This window comes from Microtus oregoni, unplaced genomic scaffold (genome assembly GCF_018167655.1).
Source record: "Microtus oregoni isolate MIOR12 unplaced genomic scaffold, Mior012 000002F_ref0000024, whole genome shotgun sequence".
Classification (NCBI taxonomy): domain Eukaryota; kingdom Metazoa; phylum Chordata; class Mammalia; order Rodentia; family Cricetidae; genus Microtus; species Microtus oregoni.
Window position 1 is genome coordinate 82655366 of NW_024543061.1, and position 16516 is coordinate 82671881.

Consider the following 16516-nt stretch of genomic DNA (forward strand, 5'->3'; position numbering starts at 1 on the left):
TTTCTTGTCCCTTTGCCAGTGAAGTATCACTGACAATTACAGTTTTGATAGCCTCTTTGGCCGTTATCTGTCCAGAGACACTGCCATTAATTAGATTAATTAAGTTGACACATCATTTCCCAACTCACTGGCTAACTTCCTGCCTTTCTTTATTGTCAGAGGAACACTCTGATAATGTAGCAAGTGTACCTAGAATAGAAACGTTGTAGCTATTTAGCTCTATCTGATGACTTTAGAATGAGCGCACAGCCCAAGCACAGTTCACCATGGACTAGCATTAGTTAATGGAGGAGCACTGACAGTGGACCAAGTTCAAATTACTGCAGCTCATAGGAAGACGACAAGTGAGGTTATGCCATCGTTAGCTGTCCATAAATGACTCACAGGAGATGGGACCTAGTCCACTGCCTCTAGATAGCTGCCTGTGGGTTTTCTAAAATCCCTGGGGGACTTGTGGCTTCCTGGAGCTGGGAGGAGCTCCACGTGTTACCTTACAAAAGCAATGCTCACTCCTCACCCTTGAGCCAATCCTCCAGCCCCATATAACCATCATCTAAGAAATGGAAGCATCATTTTATAAAAAGTAGGCACACGTATATTGTTTTTAACTGAGGGCCACCCAAAGCTAATGAAAACACATAGCAGAGAAATGAAATGGGCAGTGTTGTTAAGTTAGGGGTGACAGAAAACGCTTTTGGATTTTTTTTTAAGATTTACTTTTTGAATTTCGTGCATGTGTGTGAGGCTGGAGAAATGTGCACACGAGCGTAGGCGTGTGTGAAGGCCAAAGAGGGTGTCAGGTTCCGTGAGCTGGCAGTTGTGACGTGCCAGACATGGGTGCTGGGAAACAAACCCAGATCTTTTGGGGAAAAAAAAAATTAATCCTCTTAATTACTGTCAGCCCCATCTGAATATATGTTGCAGCATCACTTTTGAAACCATGTGACTTATGTAATTATAAAGTAACTTGCATAATTATAAAGTATAAAATATCACTTGAAAGCAAAGTGAAATAAATAAACCTAATTTGTAAAAAGATAGAAGAGTACTCACTTAGTTAAGTATTAAATTCCTCAATAGCGTGAAAATTTGTCTCCAACTGAAAATACCCAAGAACAAAAGTAACTGCCAAGAAGTTGTAAACTCTTTTATAACAATATGACAAGTAATGATATTGTTGTACATTTAACAAGTGGAATTATATGTGTGTAGATGCATATTACCCATACATACAAATGTGGTGTGTGTGTGTGCGTGCACACGTGCGTGTGTGCGTGCGTGCGTGTGTGTGTGCGTGCGTGCGTATGTGTGTGCGCGTGCACGCGTGCGTGCGTGTGTGTGTGCACTTTGAGAGACTATGGTGGTTTGAGTGAGAATGTCCCCGTATGCTCACCTACTTGAACACTTGGCCCCTACTATTTGAGAAGGTTTAGGAGATGTGGCCTTATTGGAGGAGGTGTGTCACTAAGGGTGGGTTTTGAGATTTTAAAAACCCATGCCATTCTTGGTTAGCATTCTCTCTCTGTCTTTGCCTCTCTCTGTCTCTCTCTCCTTCCCTCCCTCCAGCCTGTGGATCTAGGTGTGAGCTCTCTAGCTCAGCACAATCTCACAGCTTTTAATCCCAGCACACTAGGGATAGAAGGTGGCAGATCTTTGTGAGTTCAAGGTCAGCCTGGTCTACAATATGAGTTCCAGAGCAGCCAGGACTACACACAGAGAAATTCTGTCTCCAAAAACAAAACGAATAGATACATTGGTCATGGTGTCTCTTCACAGCAATAGGAAGATAGCAGAGGTCATTACCATCTTTCTTTCAATTTGATCAAGAAGCAAGGTTTTCTAAGTAAGAGAAATAAGGATAAGATATACATTAGGGACATAAAATACAGTAATACTGACTTGCAGGTTAAGCTGTCGGGGGCTGGGGGGATGGCTCAGCGGTTGGGAGCTCTTCCCTGCTCTTCCACAGGACTCAAGTTTGGTTCCTGGCACCCATTTTATCAGCTCTTATGACCACCTGTGGCTCCAGCTCTGGAGGTGTGACACGCTATTCTGCCCTCCACAGTCACTGTGCACATATTCATAAGTCACATGGACTACACACATATATACATAATTAAAAATAAAAAATACGTCTTTAAAATATAAACATGAATAGCATAACTTTATCATTATTTTCTCTATTTTGGTTTTGGATTTTCAGTGTTTTAATACAGGCTTTCTGGAGCCCACGTGGTCTGGATTCACTTTGTAGCTCAATCTGGTTTTGAAGTCCTAGTCCTCCTGTCTTCACCTCAAGCCTGGCTTATTTCCACTTCGTTGGTTTTCAGGGTCTCTCTGACTGGTTTGGAACTCACTTTGTAGATCAGGCTAGTCTTGAACTCAAAGAGAGTCTCCTGCTTCTGCCACTGAGGGTAGAGATTAAAGGCATGTATCACCACACTCAACTTTATTTTAACTTTTTCGTATAATTAATTTTATTTACTTATTTATTTTTTACATATCAGCTCCCCCTCCCTCCTCTCTTTCCACCCACCCTCATCTTCCCCCCACCCTACCCCCATCCTCTCCTCTGGGAAATCAATTAAGTCTGTCCCATCACATCCTTGAGGCAGAACCAAGCCCCCCGCCCCCCCATCTCTTAAGAAGATCATGTTGTCTCCCCATAAAGAATGGGATCCACAAAGTCAGTTCATGCATTAGAGTTAGATCTTGGTCCCACTGCCAATGGCCCCATAGGCTGCTCAAGCCACTCCATTGTCACCTGTATTCAGGGATCCTAGTTCGGTCCTATGCAGGTTCCCCAGCTGTCAGTCAGGACTCAGTGCTCTTCTGTGAGTGTCCCCATCGTGGTCTTGCCCCTTTGGTCACATTGTCACTCCTCCCTCACGTCAACTGTACTCCAGGAGCTCTGCCCAGTGGTCAGTTGCGAGTACACACTGTATTTGTCTTTCTGGGTCTGGGTTACTTCACTCAGGATGGTTTTTTTCTAGTTCCATCCATTTGCTTGCAAATGTCAAGATGTCATTGTTTCTTACTGCTGAGTAGTACTCCATAATGGAAATGTACCACATTTTCTTTATCCTTTCTTCAGCTGAGGGGCATCTAGGTTGTTTCTAGGTTCTGGCTATTATGAATAATGCTGCTATGAACCTAGTTGAGCAAATGTCCTTGTGATATGAGTGTGCTTCCTTTGGGTATATGCCCAACAGCGAGCGGTATTGCTGGGTTTTGAAGTAGACTGATTCCTAATTTTCTGAGAAACCGCCATACTGATTTCTACAGTGGCTGTACACGTTTGCACTCCCACCAGCAATGAAGGAGTGTTCCCCTTACCCCACATCCTCTCCAGCATAAGCTTTTATCAGTGTTTTTGATCTTAGCCATTCTGACAGGTGTAAAATGGTATCTCAGAGTTGTTTTGATTCGCATTTCCCTGATGGCTTAGGATGTTTAGCAGTTCCTTAAGTGTCTTTCTGCCATTTGAGATTCTTCTGTTGAGAATTCTCTGTTTAGATCTATACCCCATTTTTTAGTTGGATTTTTTGGTAGTTTGCTGTCTAGTTTCTCGAGTTCTTTGTATGTTTTGGAAATCATCTCTCTGTCTGATGTGGGGTTAGTGAAGATCTTTTCCCATTCAGTAGGCGACCGTTTTGTCTTATTGCCTCTGTCCTTTGCTTTATAGAAGCTTCTCAGTTTCAGAAGGTCCCATTTTTTTATTGTTTCTCCAAGTGTCTGTGCTACTGGGGTTATATTTAGGAAGTGGTCTCCTATGCCAATACACTCAAGGGCACTTGCCACTTTCTCTTCTATGAGGTTCAGTGTGAATGGGGTTATGTCTAAGTCTTTGATCCATTTGGACTTGAGTTTTGTGCATGACGATAGATATGGGTCTATTTGCGTCGACATCCAGTTATACCAGCACCGTTTATTGAAGAGGCTTTCTTTTTTTCATTTTATATTTTTAGCCTCTTTATCTAAAATCAAATGTTCATAGGTGTGGGTTAATATCAGTGTCTATGATTCAATTCCATTGATCCACCTGTTTGTTTTTATTCTTCAAACCAAGATGTTTTCATTACTGTAACACTATAATAGAGCTTGAAGTCAGAAATGGTGGTTCCTCCACATGTTCTTTTATTGTACAAGGTTGTTTTGGCTATCCTGGGTTTTATGAAATTTAATATTGTTCTTTCGAAGTCTGTGAGGAATTGTACTGGGATTTTGATGGGCATTGCATTGAATCCTCTTCAGCTTCGTTCTTCAAAAACTTAAAGTTCTTGTCATACAGGTCTTTTACTTGTTGGGTTAGAGTTACCCCATGATATTTTATGTTATTTGTGGCTATAGTGAAGGGTTTTCTTCTATGATTTTGTTGAATATATTTTCTGAGCCTTTGAGTTGGAGTTCTCCTTATTCTATCCCTATTATTCTTTTTTTGTTTTTTGAGACAGACTTTGGGGCCTGTCCTGGAACTAGCTCTTATAGATCAGGCTGGCCTTGAACCCACAGAGATCTGCCTGCTTCTGCCTCCCTAGTGCTGGGATTAAAGGCGTGTGCCACCACTGCCCGGCTATCCCCATTATTCTTAGGTTTGGTCTTTTCATGGTGTCCCAGATTTCCTGGATATTTTGTGTTAAGATCTTGTTGGATTTTACATTTTCTTTGATCAATGAATCTGTTTTCTCTGTTGTATCTTCAATGCCAAAGATTCTCTGTTCTACCTATTGTATTTTGTTGTTTATGTTTGCATTTGTGATTTATGATCATTTATCTAAATTTTCCATTTCCAGAATTCCCTCAGTTTGTGTTTTCTTTATTGCCTCTATTTCAGTTTTCAAGTCTTAAATCATTTCCTTCACTTGTTTGATTGCTTTTTCTTGGTTTTCTTTAGGGATTTGTTGAGTTCTTCCAATTTTTTATTTGTCCTTTTTCTCCACTTTTTAAAGGGAATTTTTCATTTCCTCTTTAAGGGCCTCAATCATCTTCATAAAGTTATTTTTAAGGTCACTTTCTTCTGGCTCATCTGCATTGGGGTGTTCAGGCCTTGCTGTTTAGAAACACTAGTTTCTGGTGGAGCCATATCGCTCTTTATGTTGTTGAGTACATTCTTTTTTTTTTATATAGTTTAATGTATTTTAATAGCAAACTTACAGGAACAGCACAGAAGACAGACAACATTAAAAACATGTACTTGCATGTAGGACAACTCAGTTAGAAAATTATAGTGAATGATGGAATCTACTGTATGATAAAAATGCTACAAACACCATTTAGTTGCCGTCAATAAGAAATTTACTTATTTTAAAAAAAAATCCAAATGCTGGCATTGTCCAGAAAATTTTAACAGGTTTATTTATAATTTTTATAAAGTTTAACTATTGAAATGTGTTCACTGAAACATATTGCTTGCATTAATGCTTTACATCTTGCATTTATATTAAAAATTCACACACAAATGAAAATGGAAAAACTGCCAGTACCTGATTTCTGTCCCCTATTTTTCCACTCGCAATCATATACTTAGGTACCTTTTGACCCCATGGAAAAAATATCTAACATTCAGAACTACTGATAACAGGAAGAAGAGGAAAAAAATTTTTGAGAATGAAATGTTTCCCCTCATAGTGGACTCTTAAGCACGTTCTCCGCGTATGCGGCGTGCTAGCTGGATATCTTTTGGCATAATTGTTACACGTTTGGCATGGATAGCACACAGGTTGGTATCTTCAAAAAGGCCAACCAGATAGGCCTCACTTGCCTCCTGCAAAGCACCAATAGCTGCACTCTGGAAGCACAGATCTGTTTTGAAGTCCTGAGGAATTTCTCGCACCAGACGCTGGAAGGGGAGTTTGCGGATCAGAAGTTCAGTGGATTTCTGATAGCGTCTGATTTCACGGAGTGCCACAGTACCAGGCCTGTAACGATGAGGTTTCTTCACCCCTCCAGTAGAGGGCGCACTCGTGCGAGCGGCTTTTGTAGCCAGTTGTTTCCTGGGTGCTTTACCACCGGTGGATTTACGGGCAGTCTGCTTTGTACGAGCCATGGTATGGGCACCTCCTTACTTACCCCCCTTCTCCTTCGGCTGGAGCTCGGCAAGCGAGAGGTGGCGCTGGCATTAGAGAGCCGCGGAGGCGCGGCTGCGAACACAATTTGTTGAGTATATTCTTACCTGGGTTGTCTACCTATCTTTTCCTCCAGTTGGTATAGGTGGAGCCAAGGGGGTCTGTCTTCCTCCAATTGGTGGAGCTGGGGTTGTAGCTTTGTTGATTGCTCCTTTGGGTGCAGGCAAAGCAGAGCCTCTGGATCACTGCTTCAACTGGAAGCCAGCCTTCCAGCTCCTTTTGTCCTATAGTCCTGGCTGGAGCATCCTTGTCACCTCCCTGACCTTTGCCCTACGGCACAAGCCATGGGCATTGCTCTGATGGCCTCTGCCTCCCCTCTGTAGCATGAGTTCTAATAGGTCTCTCAACTTTCCAGCGAAAAAGAACTCTTTCAACTTTTAAAACTATTTTTTTCTGCTATGCGTGGTGATGCATGTCCCAAATCTCACCAGAGGGGAGGTTGAAGCCAGTGGATAATTTGAGACTGGGCATCGAAGACCAGCCTAACTAGCTGGGAAGGGGGAAGTCCTAACTGTATTCATAGGATTATCATAGAACTATTGAATAAACATTGACAAAACAGGGCTAACAAATTCTTCTACTTCTTACAACAACCAACAACCAGACATCCTTAAAAAAGGGGCTGGTCATAGGAGTGGACTAAAGGACTCATCAGAGACTTTGGGGACATGACAAAGGAACTTGGGAGCCCAGACTCCCTCTGTCCAAAAGTAGAGCAATCTTGAGCATTGAGAGGATCAATGACGGCTGGATGGTGGTGGCATGTACCTTTAATTTCACTCAGCACTCAGGAGGCAGAGACTAATAGGGTCTACAGAGTGAGTTCCAGGGCAGTCAGGGCTGTTACACAGAGAAACTCCTCTAAAAAAAAAAAAAAAAAAAAAAAAAAAAAAAAAAAAACAAAAACCCAAGGAGGAGGAGGAAGAAGAAGAAAAAGATAGACAAATGACTAGTTGGGTGAGTGGCACATGCTGTACTCACCATACTCTGAGGCAGGAAGATCATGAGTTCCACATTCTGTGTGTGTACGTATGTATGTGTGCACACGTGCATACGGGGAAATAAAAATATGATCCATAAACTACAATAAACTGAAAGATATGAAATTTATAAAAGTTCAGAGTCTGTAATAATATTAACAACAATGAAAAAAACCCTTTGAGACAATGCTGGAGAACCAATACATAAGACTTCAGTTTCATGATAGTAAGAAAACCATATGCATTCAGTGGACACCATACTTCTGGCTCTGAAATGCCATGATATTTCATTTGTATTTTAATAAATAAAGCTTGCCTGAAGTTCAGAGAGTAAAACAGCTGCACTGGTCCATCTTGCAGACCAGGCAGTGGTGACACACACCTTAATCCCAGTAGTCACACTAGTTTGCCATAGAAACCAGGTGGTAGTGATGCTCGCCCTTAACCCAGCACTAGAGAGGAATATAAAATGGGAGGAGATAGCTTTCAGAGGCAGTCTCATTCTGAGATTACTGGAGGCAGAATAGCCTGAGGTAGAGGTAAGAGCCAGTGGCTGGCTATTGGCTATTTTGCTTTTTGTTTTTCTGGTTTTTGTTTTTCTGGTTTTGGTTTTTCAGGACAAGGTTTCTCTGTAGCTTTGGAGCCTGCCCTAGGACTATATCCCGTAAACCAGGGTGGCTTTGAACTCACAGAGATCTGCCTGTTTCTGCCTCTCGAGTGCTGGGATTAGAGACATATGCCACCACCACCCAGCCTGTTTTGCTTTTTTGACCTTCAGTTTGAACCCCAGTTTTTGTGTCTGAGTTTTTATTAATCATGTGACACTGAATTTTGCTCCTTTTCGGGATAAAATGATCTAGTCAGGAACTACAGCGTGTGTCTGGATAAAATGATCTAGTCAGGAACTACAGCGTGTGTCTGCAATCCCAGCACTTGGGAAGTGGTGGAAGGAAGATAGCAGCACTGAAGCCATCCTTAGCTTTGTAGGGAATTTCAAGCCAGTCTGGGCTACACAAGACCCTGTCTCAAAACGCAACAAACATTTTTCTTTTCTCATCCTATGTCTGGAATGCCCATAACTCCTTCCTTCTCTCTGCTCCCGTCTTCAGTTAAGCGATTACTAATCAGGACTCAGATTTCAACTAAGGTGTTAGTTCCTAACGTCTATGAACCCCCAAAATTGACCCGTTTCTCTTGTTATGTAGTATAATAACTAGCTAAAGTTACCGCTTCTGATGTTACAAGCATCATGACCAAATACAGTTAACTAATGTTTCTTCTCCACTGCTAATAACACAAGCCCCACGAAGCCAGCATCATCTGCTTCCCATGCACCTTTGCACCCCAGATCATGGTGCACAGTATAATGTTATTATTGCACATTTATTAAGAAAGGAAAACAGCATAGTCATCACAAGGTCTTGGGAGGGAGCTAGATATAGTGACTCATTTCGGTAATCTAACCACTCAGAACAAGAAGACAGGAAGAGTACAGCTAGTTCAAGGCCAGCTTGGGCTACGTAGTGAACACCAAGTCAGCCAGGCCTACATAGCCAACACCCAGGATTAAAAAGAATAAAGAGAGAGTATTGTGGAATATTACTTTAAAATGTGTTAAATTTGTTTATGTTGTAGAATATTTGTTTAAAAACGCAAAGATGTGTTGCATTCTTTCATGTTGAATATGTTTAACTCTGTAAAGTTGTGTTACTTTGCCTGTCTAAACTCCTGATTGGTCTAATAAATAACTGAATGGCCAATAGCAAGGCAGGAGAAAGGATAGGCTGGGTTGGCAGGCAGAGAGAATAAAAGGGAGAAGAGAGAAGAAGGAGGAGCAAGAAAAGGGAAAAAGAAGGAGAGAAAGATGCTGTGGGTCAGCCACACAACCACACAGCCACACAGCCTCACAGACACACAGACACACAGACACACAGCCGGACACGAAATAAAAAGAAAGAAAAGATATTCAGAAGTAGAGAAAGGTAAGTCCCAGAAGCAAAAGGGATGATAGATAGAAAAGCTGGCTAGCAATAATTCAAGAAAAGGCTGGGCGTTTATAAGTAATAAGTGTCCGTGTGATTATGTGGTGGGCCCCTGCTGCGGGAACTCCTTCAGCCAATAGCTTTTAAGAGAGCGGCCCACTTTGGGTATGGTGTCATGTACCATAAAAGCAAACGAAAAGCGTGTGCAGCCCTCTTGGCTGCTGGATTCAGTTCCAGTTCCCAATGCAGGACAGTGGATAGCTACTCTTTCTGTGAGTTTATCCCCAAATAAATAAACCTTCGTTATACTCCATTCCAGGCTATTGTGGAACATTTTTGTATGCCCAACGTGCCCACATGGCCTGAGTCCATGCCATTGCTGTGCCCTGCTCAGACCCCTGCCTGAGGCCTTCTCCCACCCCACGCAGCTGAACTCTGTAGCAGCTGTGTAAGGTTTGGCTCCAAAGAGTAAAGAGAAAAACAACAACGACAACAACAACAAAATAACAAAACAAGAGAGAGATATATGTGTATCTAACAAGGCTAGGGATTAACAAATAGACTTTAGCTCCTGATTAAAACCTTGACTTTGTCATTTACTAACCTCAAAACTGAGTGAGTTACTTCCCCTTCCTATAAAATAAAGAACATTTTTATTACAAATAAAATAAACATTTATTTATAGTTTCCAGCACAAGGAAGTCCACTAAATATTAGCTACTGCTTATTTATTCATCTGTGCATCAAGCACTTAAATACTGCAGAAACTGCTGAGGAAATCGGAGACAGATTGTGGGGTGGATGGCTTAGTTGATATTCCTGTCCTCACGGGATGCGTTTTACAGGAATGTTTCACTAAAGGTGCATGCACGTTTGTGCCCTTTGAAGAGTAATGGGAGCCACTTTTCAAAATAGGAGTGGGAACACGGCTCGAGGGTTAAAATTACTTACTGTTTTTGCGAAGGACCTGGGTTGACTTCCCAGCGCGCACATGGTAGTTTGCAAACCCCTATAACTCTATGCCCCGGTGTTCTGATGCCCTCTTCTTTTTTTTTTTTTTTTTAAACATTTTTATGGTTTATTTAACTTTATTTTATGTGCATTGGTGTGAGGTGTCAGATCCCCTGGAACTGATCTTCAGACAGTTGTGAGCTGCCATGTGGGTGCTGGGAATTGAACCCCGGGTCCTCTGGAAGAGCAGTCTGTGCTCTTAAACACTGAGCCATCTCTCCAGCCCCTGATGCCCTCTTCTGGTTTCTGTGGGCACTGCATGCTTGTGATTACCAAACAGACATTAGCACATACATACATGCCAGCAAAATACTCTACCCATAAAATAAAATAAATCTAAAACAACCCCCAAAGAGTTAGAGCAAAAGAGAGGGCAATGCAAAAACTATAGGCAGAAGAGGTGCAAGAAATAAATTTTCCGTTATGGTTTGAATAGTAATGTCCCCCACAGGCTCAGATGTTAAATGCTTGGTCCTCAGATGGCAATATTTTGTCAGGAATGACAGCTTTAAGTTGTGGAGCACAGTGGGAGGAAGAAGTAACAGGGGACTTTTGAAGAGCATGTGAGATCCCCATGCTTCCTCTCCCACCCTTACCCCTGGCCTTCCCCACCACAAGGTCCCCCTAGCAGGATGCTCAGGCCAAATGGATGGGGACCAGAGACAAGTATACCAAAGCCATGAACCAAAGTGATGTTTGTCCCTTTTAGCTGTTTGTGTCAGACGTTTGTTGCGCAGACACAAAGATGTAACACACTTCTCCAAAATAACCTACTACAATTGTGGATGTCACTGTTCACTACAATAAGTTTATTGTTGTGTACATGTATGTATTGGATTGTTACTCAGAGCCCACAAGAACAAGATAATTGCATCTTCCAGAAACCGAACTTTTTTATTATTATAAACTAATAGACTTTTTTAAAAGATCCATAAGTGTATTTCTATTTTCTTAAGACTTGATTTTTATTTCTTTCTCTATCCCTATCTATCATATGTCTGTCTATCTATCATCTATCTATCTATCTATCTATCTATCTATCTATCTATCTATCTATTTATCTACCTATCTATCATCTATCTACCTACCTCTCATCTATCTATTATCTATCTATCATATATCTATCATATATTTATCATATATCTATTATCTATCTATCTACCTATCTATCATCTATCTATCTATTATCTATCTATCTATCATCTATCATTTATCTATTATCTATCTATCTATCTTGAGGCAAGCTCTCTCTATGTAGTCCTAGTTGTCCTGGAACTCACTATGTAGGACAGGCTGGCTTTACACCTACAGAGATCCCACTGCCTCTGCCTCTAGAATGCTGAGAGTAAAGGCATGCACCACCATGCCTGGCTCTTGTTATGTGTATGTATGTATGTCTGTGTGGGAATATGTGCTCCCAAGGTGCTGACAGAGGCCAGAAGACAGTGTTGGATGCTCAGGAGCTGGAGTTTCAGATGGTGCTGTGCCATCACGTGGGTGCGGAAGCAAACTCACTCCTCTGCAAGAGCAGGAAGTGCTCGTGACCACCAAGCCATGTCTAGCCCGTGTGGTCTGTTTCACCTGTATTAAGAAAGCCAGGTCAACTTCTTGGAGGAAAATATTCTATTTCATTTGGTCACTTTCGCTGCTTATAAATTTTGTTTATGATAAGCAGTGTCATTGTATAAAAGAATCTGAAAACAAAGTAAGGGCTTCATCCAAATGGTTATTTCTCAATGTGTTATTTGATTAACCTTTGACCCTTCCAAATATATTCTCCCCATCTTGATTATGTTTTATTTTTTCAAGACAAGATCTCAGGATGTAGCTCACAATGGCTCTTCATTTATGATATGAGCTGGGCTAGTCTAACCTCATGATCTTCCTGCCTCAGCCCTCCAGGAGCTGAGATCACCAGTGTGTGCTGGCATGCCCAGGTCATTCATTCCTTTTCAAGAACTTGTAGGACCTCCTGACCTTAGGGCTGCATCGTCCCCCACACCTCTGAGTGCTCTTAGATGTTTCCTCCCTCCTAACCACAGGGCAACTCTAGCCGAAGAGTAGTGAGTATAAAAATAGGCCCCTTGGTTTTATATTTTAAGAAACTGGGCTAACATGGAAATTTGTCTATGTTTTGTGAACACCCCCTCTTTCCTTCCTGTACTACATAAACAATGTCTAATTTTAAAATTCTATTTCAGTGATCATATTTTCTGCAAGTACAAAAATCTAGAGGCAAAAAATTGAGTGTGATTGTATCTTAAAGGAAAATATACAAGACTAGAATTAGGGGCCAATGCTGCCACTGCTCTTACTGTTGCCAAAAACCTAACGTGGCTCAGGTTTGATGGTATCTTTCTCTAGAAACACACACACACACACACACACACACACACACACACACACACATTTTTCTGTTGATCTTGTTTCCCCTACATTAGGGTGGCCCTATTCAAATTTGACCCAAATCTTAAGGCTTCCTTCAATATTTAATGATAACACACTGTACAAAACATTCAGATCTGTAACTTAGACCTCAGAAGAAGGCTGACGTTTCTCTGAGTCACCTGTTCTGGTCTGGAAATCATGTTCTAGCCCAGGTTAGTCTAAAACTCACAGCAATCTTCCTGCCTCAGTCTCCCCGGTGCTGGGATCAGAGATGTGAGCCTGCGCGCCCTGATTCTTTTTATTTTAGATAAGACCTCATGTATCCCAGGCTGGCCCCGGGCTCACTAAATAGCCAAAGCTGGCCTTAAATTTCCTCCTGCCTTAGTTTCCCAAGTGCTAAGAACACAGCTGAGCACACCACACCTGACTATCAGAAAGTCACAAGTTAGGTGCATGGGTAAAAAAAATCTATGAATAAAAGGTAGGACTATAACAAATGACAGCAAAGAAAGTGTCAACTGAATGATTTCAAAAACAAATACAAAAAATTAATAATAGTCTGGGAGTGAACATGGCAGAACCCTCATGTCAAAGGCAGAATTTGATGGGAGGCCAAGGGTTCATGTATATGACTATAAAGGTAGCACCCAGAACTCTGAGGCAGGGTGTATTGATACCTAGGATCTTGAAAAGAGGACAGAATTTGAGTTAGACATTTTGAAAATATTTTTATTTACATATATGTATGTGTTTGTGTGTTCTTATAGAAGAAAGGTATAGAGAAATAGAGAAAAAGAAAAAGCCCAGAGGCAAAAGGTAGTCAAGACAAAATAAGTTAAGAAAAGCTGGCTAAGCTGGAATGGGACTGAACGAGCATGTGATCAAACTGGACTCTCTGAATGTGGCTGACAATGGGGACTGAGAAACCAATGAAAATGGCACTGGGATTTGTCTCTACTGCATATACTGGCTATTTGGGATTCTAGTCTCTTTGGATGCTCACCTTCCTAGGCCTGGATGGAGGGGGAGGGCCTTGGACTTTCCATAAGGCAGGGTACCCTGCCCTCTCTTAGGACTGGAGGGGGAGGGGAAGGGTGAGTGGGAGAGCAGGAGGAAAATGGGAGGAGGGGAGGAAGGGAAAATTTTGAATGGTATTATTTATAAAGCAATAAAAAATAAAATAAAATAAAACAAAATTTTAAAAAAAGAAAAAAAAAGAAAAGCTGGTTAGAAAGAAGCCAAACTAAGGCTGGCATTCATAACTAAGAATAAGCCTCCAGGTGTGATTTATCTGGGAGCTGAGTGGCTGGCTCCCTGAAGAGTCAAAAGAGCAAAGAAAAAAATACAAACAACTACATACGTGCATGAATTATGTGCACAATGTGTGTGCAAGGGCCAGAAGATCACCTGGAACTGGAGTTACAGGCCCTTGTGAGCCACCCAAAGTTTTTCACTGTGAACTGAACCCGGGGCCTCTGCAAGATAAGTAAGCAATCTTCACCACTGAAATTTCCCTTCAGTGTTTGTGTTGGACATTTTTTTAAATATTTATTTATTTATTATGTATACAATATTCTGTCTGTGTGTATGTCTGCAGGCCAGAAGAGGGCACCAGACCTCATTACAGATGGTTGTGAGCCACCATGTGGTTGCTGGGAATTGAACTCAGGACCTTTGGAAGAGCAGGCAATGCTCTTAACCACTGAGCCATCTCTCCAGCCCCCTGTGTTGGACATTTTTGATTGAATCAAAATCTGAACAACAGAAATTCAGTTTAAAATACTCGAGAGCAAATGGCCTAGATGAGAAGCAATGACAAAGTTAATTTGGCCAAAAGTGGGATTAGTGCAGAAAGATGGGCAACTTAGAAGAAATAAAAGTAATGTCTGGGAAAATAACATGACAGCCAGAACTGGGAGGGAAGTGTCCCAACAGTCAAAGGAATTGTGCTGTCAAAGGAAATTGTGGAAAGAAACCCTGATAAAGCTACTGTATCTTGCAGTGACCATCATATGAGATTTCAGGATAAACTGGAAACAAAAAAATCCAGGGGTTTTGTTGTTCTTTCATTACTAAGATAGCGCAAGAGCAGTGGCAGTGCTTGTGGATGGGACGGCTGAGAAGAACATCATTGAGCTGTCTTGTGCTTGGTGAAAATCAAGTGGAATCTGTTGAGTCGATGTCCAGGGGAAGGAAAGTAGGGAGGAAGAAGGTATACAGCTGTGTTTCTAATGGAGTAGATGAGCAGTAGTGGTGGTGTTAGAACAAGTCAGAAATCGAGGAAGATGAGCCAAGAGCTGGCAATGTGGCTCTGTGCACAGAGTACTTCCCTAGCTCATATAAACCTCTGGAATCGGTCTCCAGTATCACATAAACAGGTCATTGTAGATGTGTAGAAGGCTGCTAATTAGTTCCTGGCCACTTAACCCTGAAATAATCACACAGAAACTATAATATTTAAATAACTGCTTGGCCCATTAGCAATATCTTCTTATTGGCTAACTCTTACATATTAATTTAACCCATCTCCATTAATCTGTGTATTGCCATGTGGCTGTGGCTTGCTGGCTAAAGTTCCAGTGTCTGCTTCCGGCAGGGCTACATGTCTTCTCTCTAACTCCTCCTCCTTTCTCACAGCATTTTGTTTAGTTTTCCCCACCTAGCTCTGTTCCCCTATAGCTCTACTATAGGCCCAATGCAGTTCCTTTATTAACCAATGTTATTCACAGCATACAGAGGGGAATCCCATATCACCCCCTTTTCTGTTTAAATGAAAAGGAAGGTTTTAACTTTAACATAGTAAAATTACATGTATCTACTTTATCTTTTATCATAACTAAGGAAAGCTATAACTATCAATTCTTCAACTCCATCAAAGACTCCAGGAGGATACAATATTACCTAAATACATTGTAAACAACTTCCAAAACTCTAGAATTGACATTGACATTTCACTGCCTGGACAGTCATCCAAAGGTCTTCTGTACCGTTGGGGCATCCATCTTAAGCCCACAGGCCCATAGTATCCAGCAGACTTTTCCACAAAGCAGGAAATTTCAGAGACAGTTCTGGCTATAATGATGGTTTCTCAGTCACTATCTGCTGTGTCCTGCAGAATGTCTGCAGACTCTTTCATGAAGCAGGAACCCCGAAGGATCGTCTCACCTTTAGGCAAGTTCATCAATCATTTCTCAGCAGGTCCTGCATGTCCAGTTCATCAAGAAGTCCAGGCAAGAGCAGTGTCTTGCTCAAATAGCTAACCAACTCCATAAGTAGCCTCTTCAATGCCCATCTTCCTTTTGAAGTAGATTGGTGTTGCCAGGAGCAGATGTGTCTCACTGCTAAAGAAAAGTCCTAAGTACTTAAACAGAACCCTAAGTTATTTAAATGTCATGTTCTACTGTTCTTTGAAGTGGTTGAAGATTACCTATTTATGCGGAAAACAATTTCTATGTATCTAAAGAACCTGATTAGGCTAACTATAACTGTTACAAACATGTATGACTATTGACCTCTAATTCCTAATACCTGTATTAGGAGCTGTGGGCTGCGTTCCTGTCGCCCGGCTCCCAGCCACTGGCTAGCTTTACCCGAAATAACAACACACAAACTGTATTCATATAAACACTGCTTGGCCCATTTCTATTAATGTGTGTAGCACCACGAGGTGGTGACTTATCTTGCCTAACCCATATTTAGTCATCTGTGTAGCACCCGTCTTACCGGGAAAGATTCAGCATGTCTGACCTGGCGGCTTGCTTCATTGCGTCTGCCCTGGAGAGGGGAGGCATGGTGTCTGCCTCACTTCCTCTTCCTCCCAGCATTCTGTTCTGTTTACTCCACCCACCTATGTTCTAACCTATCAGGCCAAGCAGTTTCTTTATAAACCAATGACCTTTCTCCATCATTTCCCCTTTTTCTGTTAAAACAAAAAAAGTAAGGTTAACTTTAACATAGCAAAATTACATACAACAAAACAGTTATAAAGAAAGAATTACAGTTACAATATTTACATCTACTTTATCTTTTA

At 41.5% G+C, this 16516-nt stretch overlaps 1 protein-coding gene across 1 annotated transcript; it reads right to left on the reverse strand.

Annotated features, from left to right (window-relative positions):
- Positions 1-5615: 5615 nt before the first annotated feature.
- LOC121441262 (histone H3.3A-like) lies at positions 5616-6056 on the reverse strand. The gene has a single exon (XM_041642409.1). The coding sequence runs from the start codon at positions 6044-6046 to the stop codon at positions 5636-5638; it is 411 nt and encodes a 136-aa protein (XP_041498343.1). The 5' UTR covers positions 6047-6056; the 3' UTR covers positions 5616-5635.
- Positions 6057-16516: the final 10460 nt, after the last annotated feature.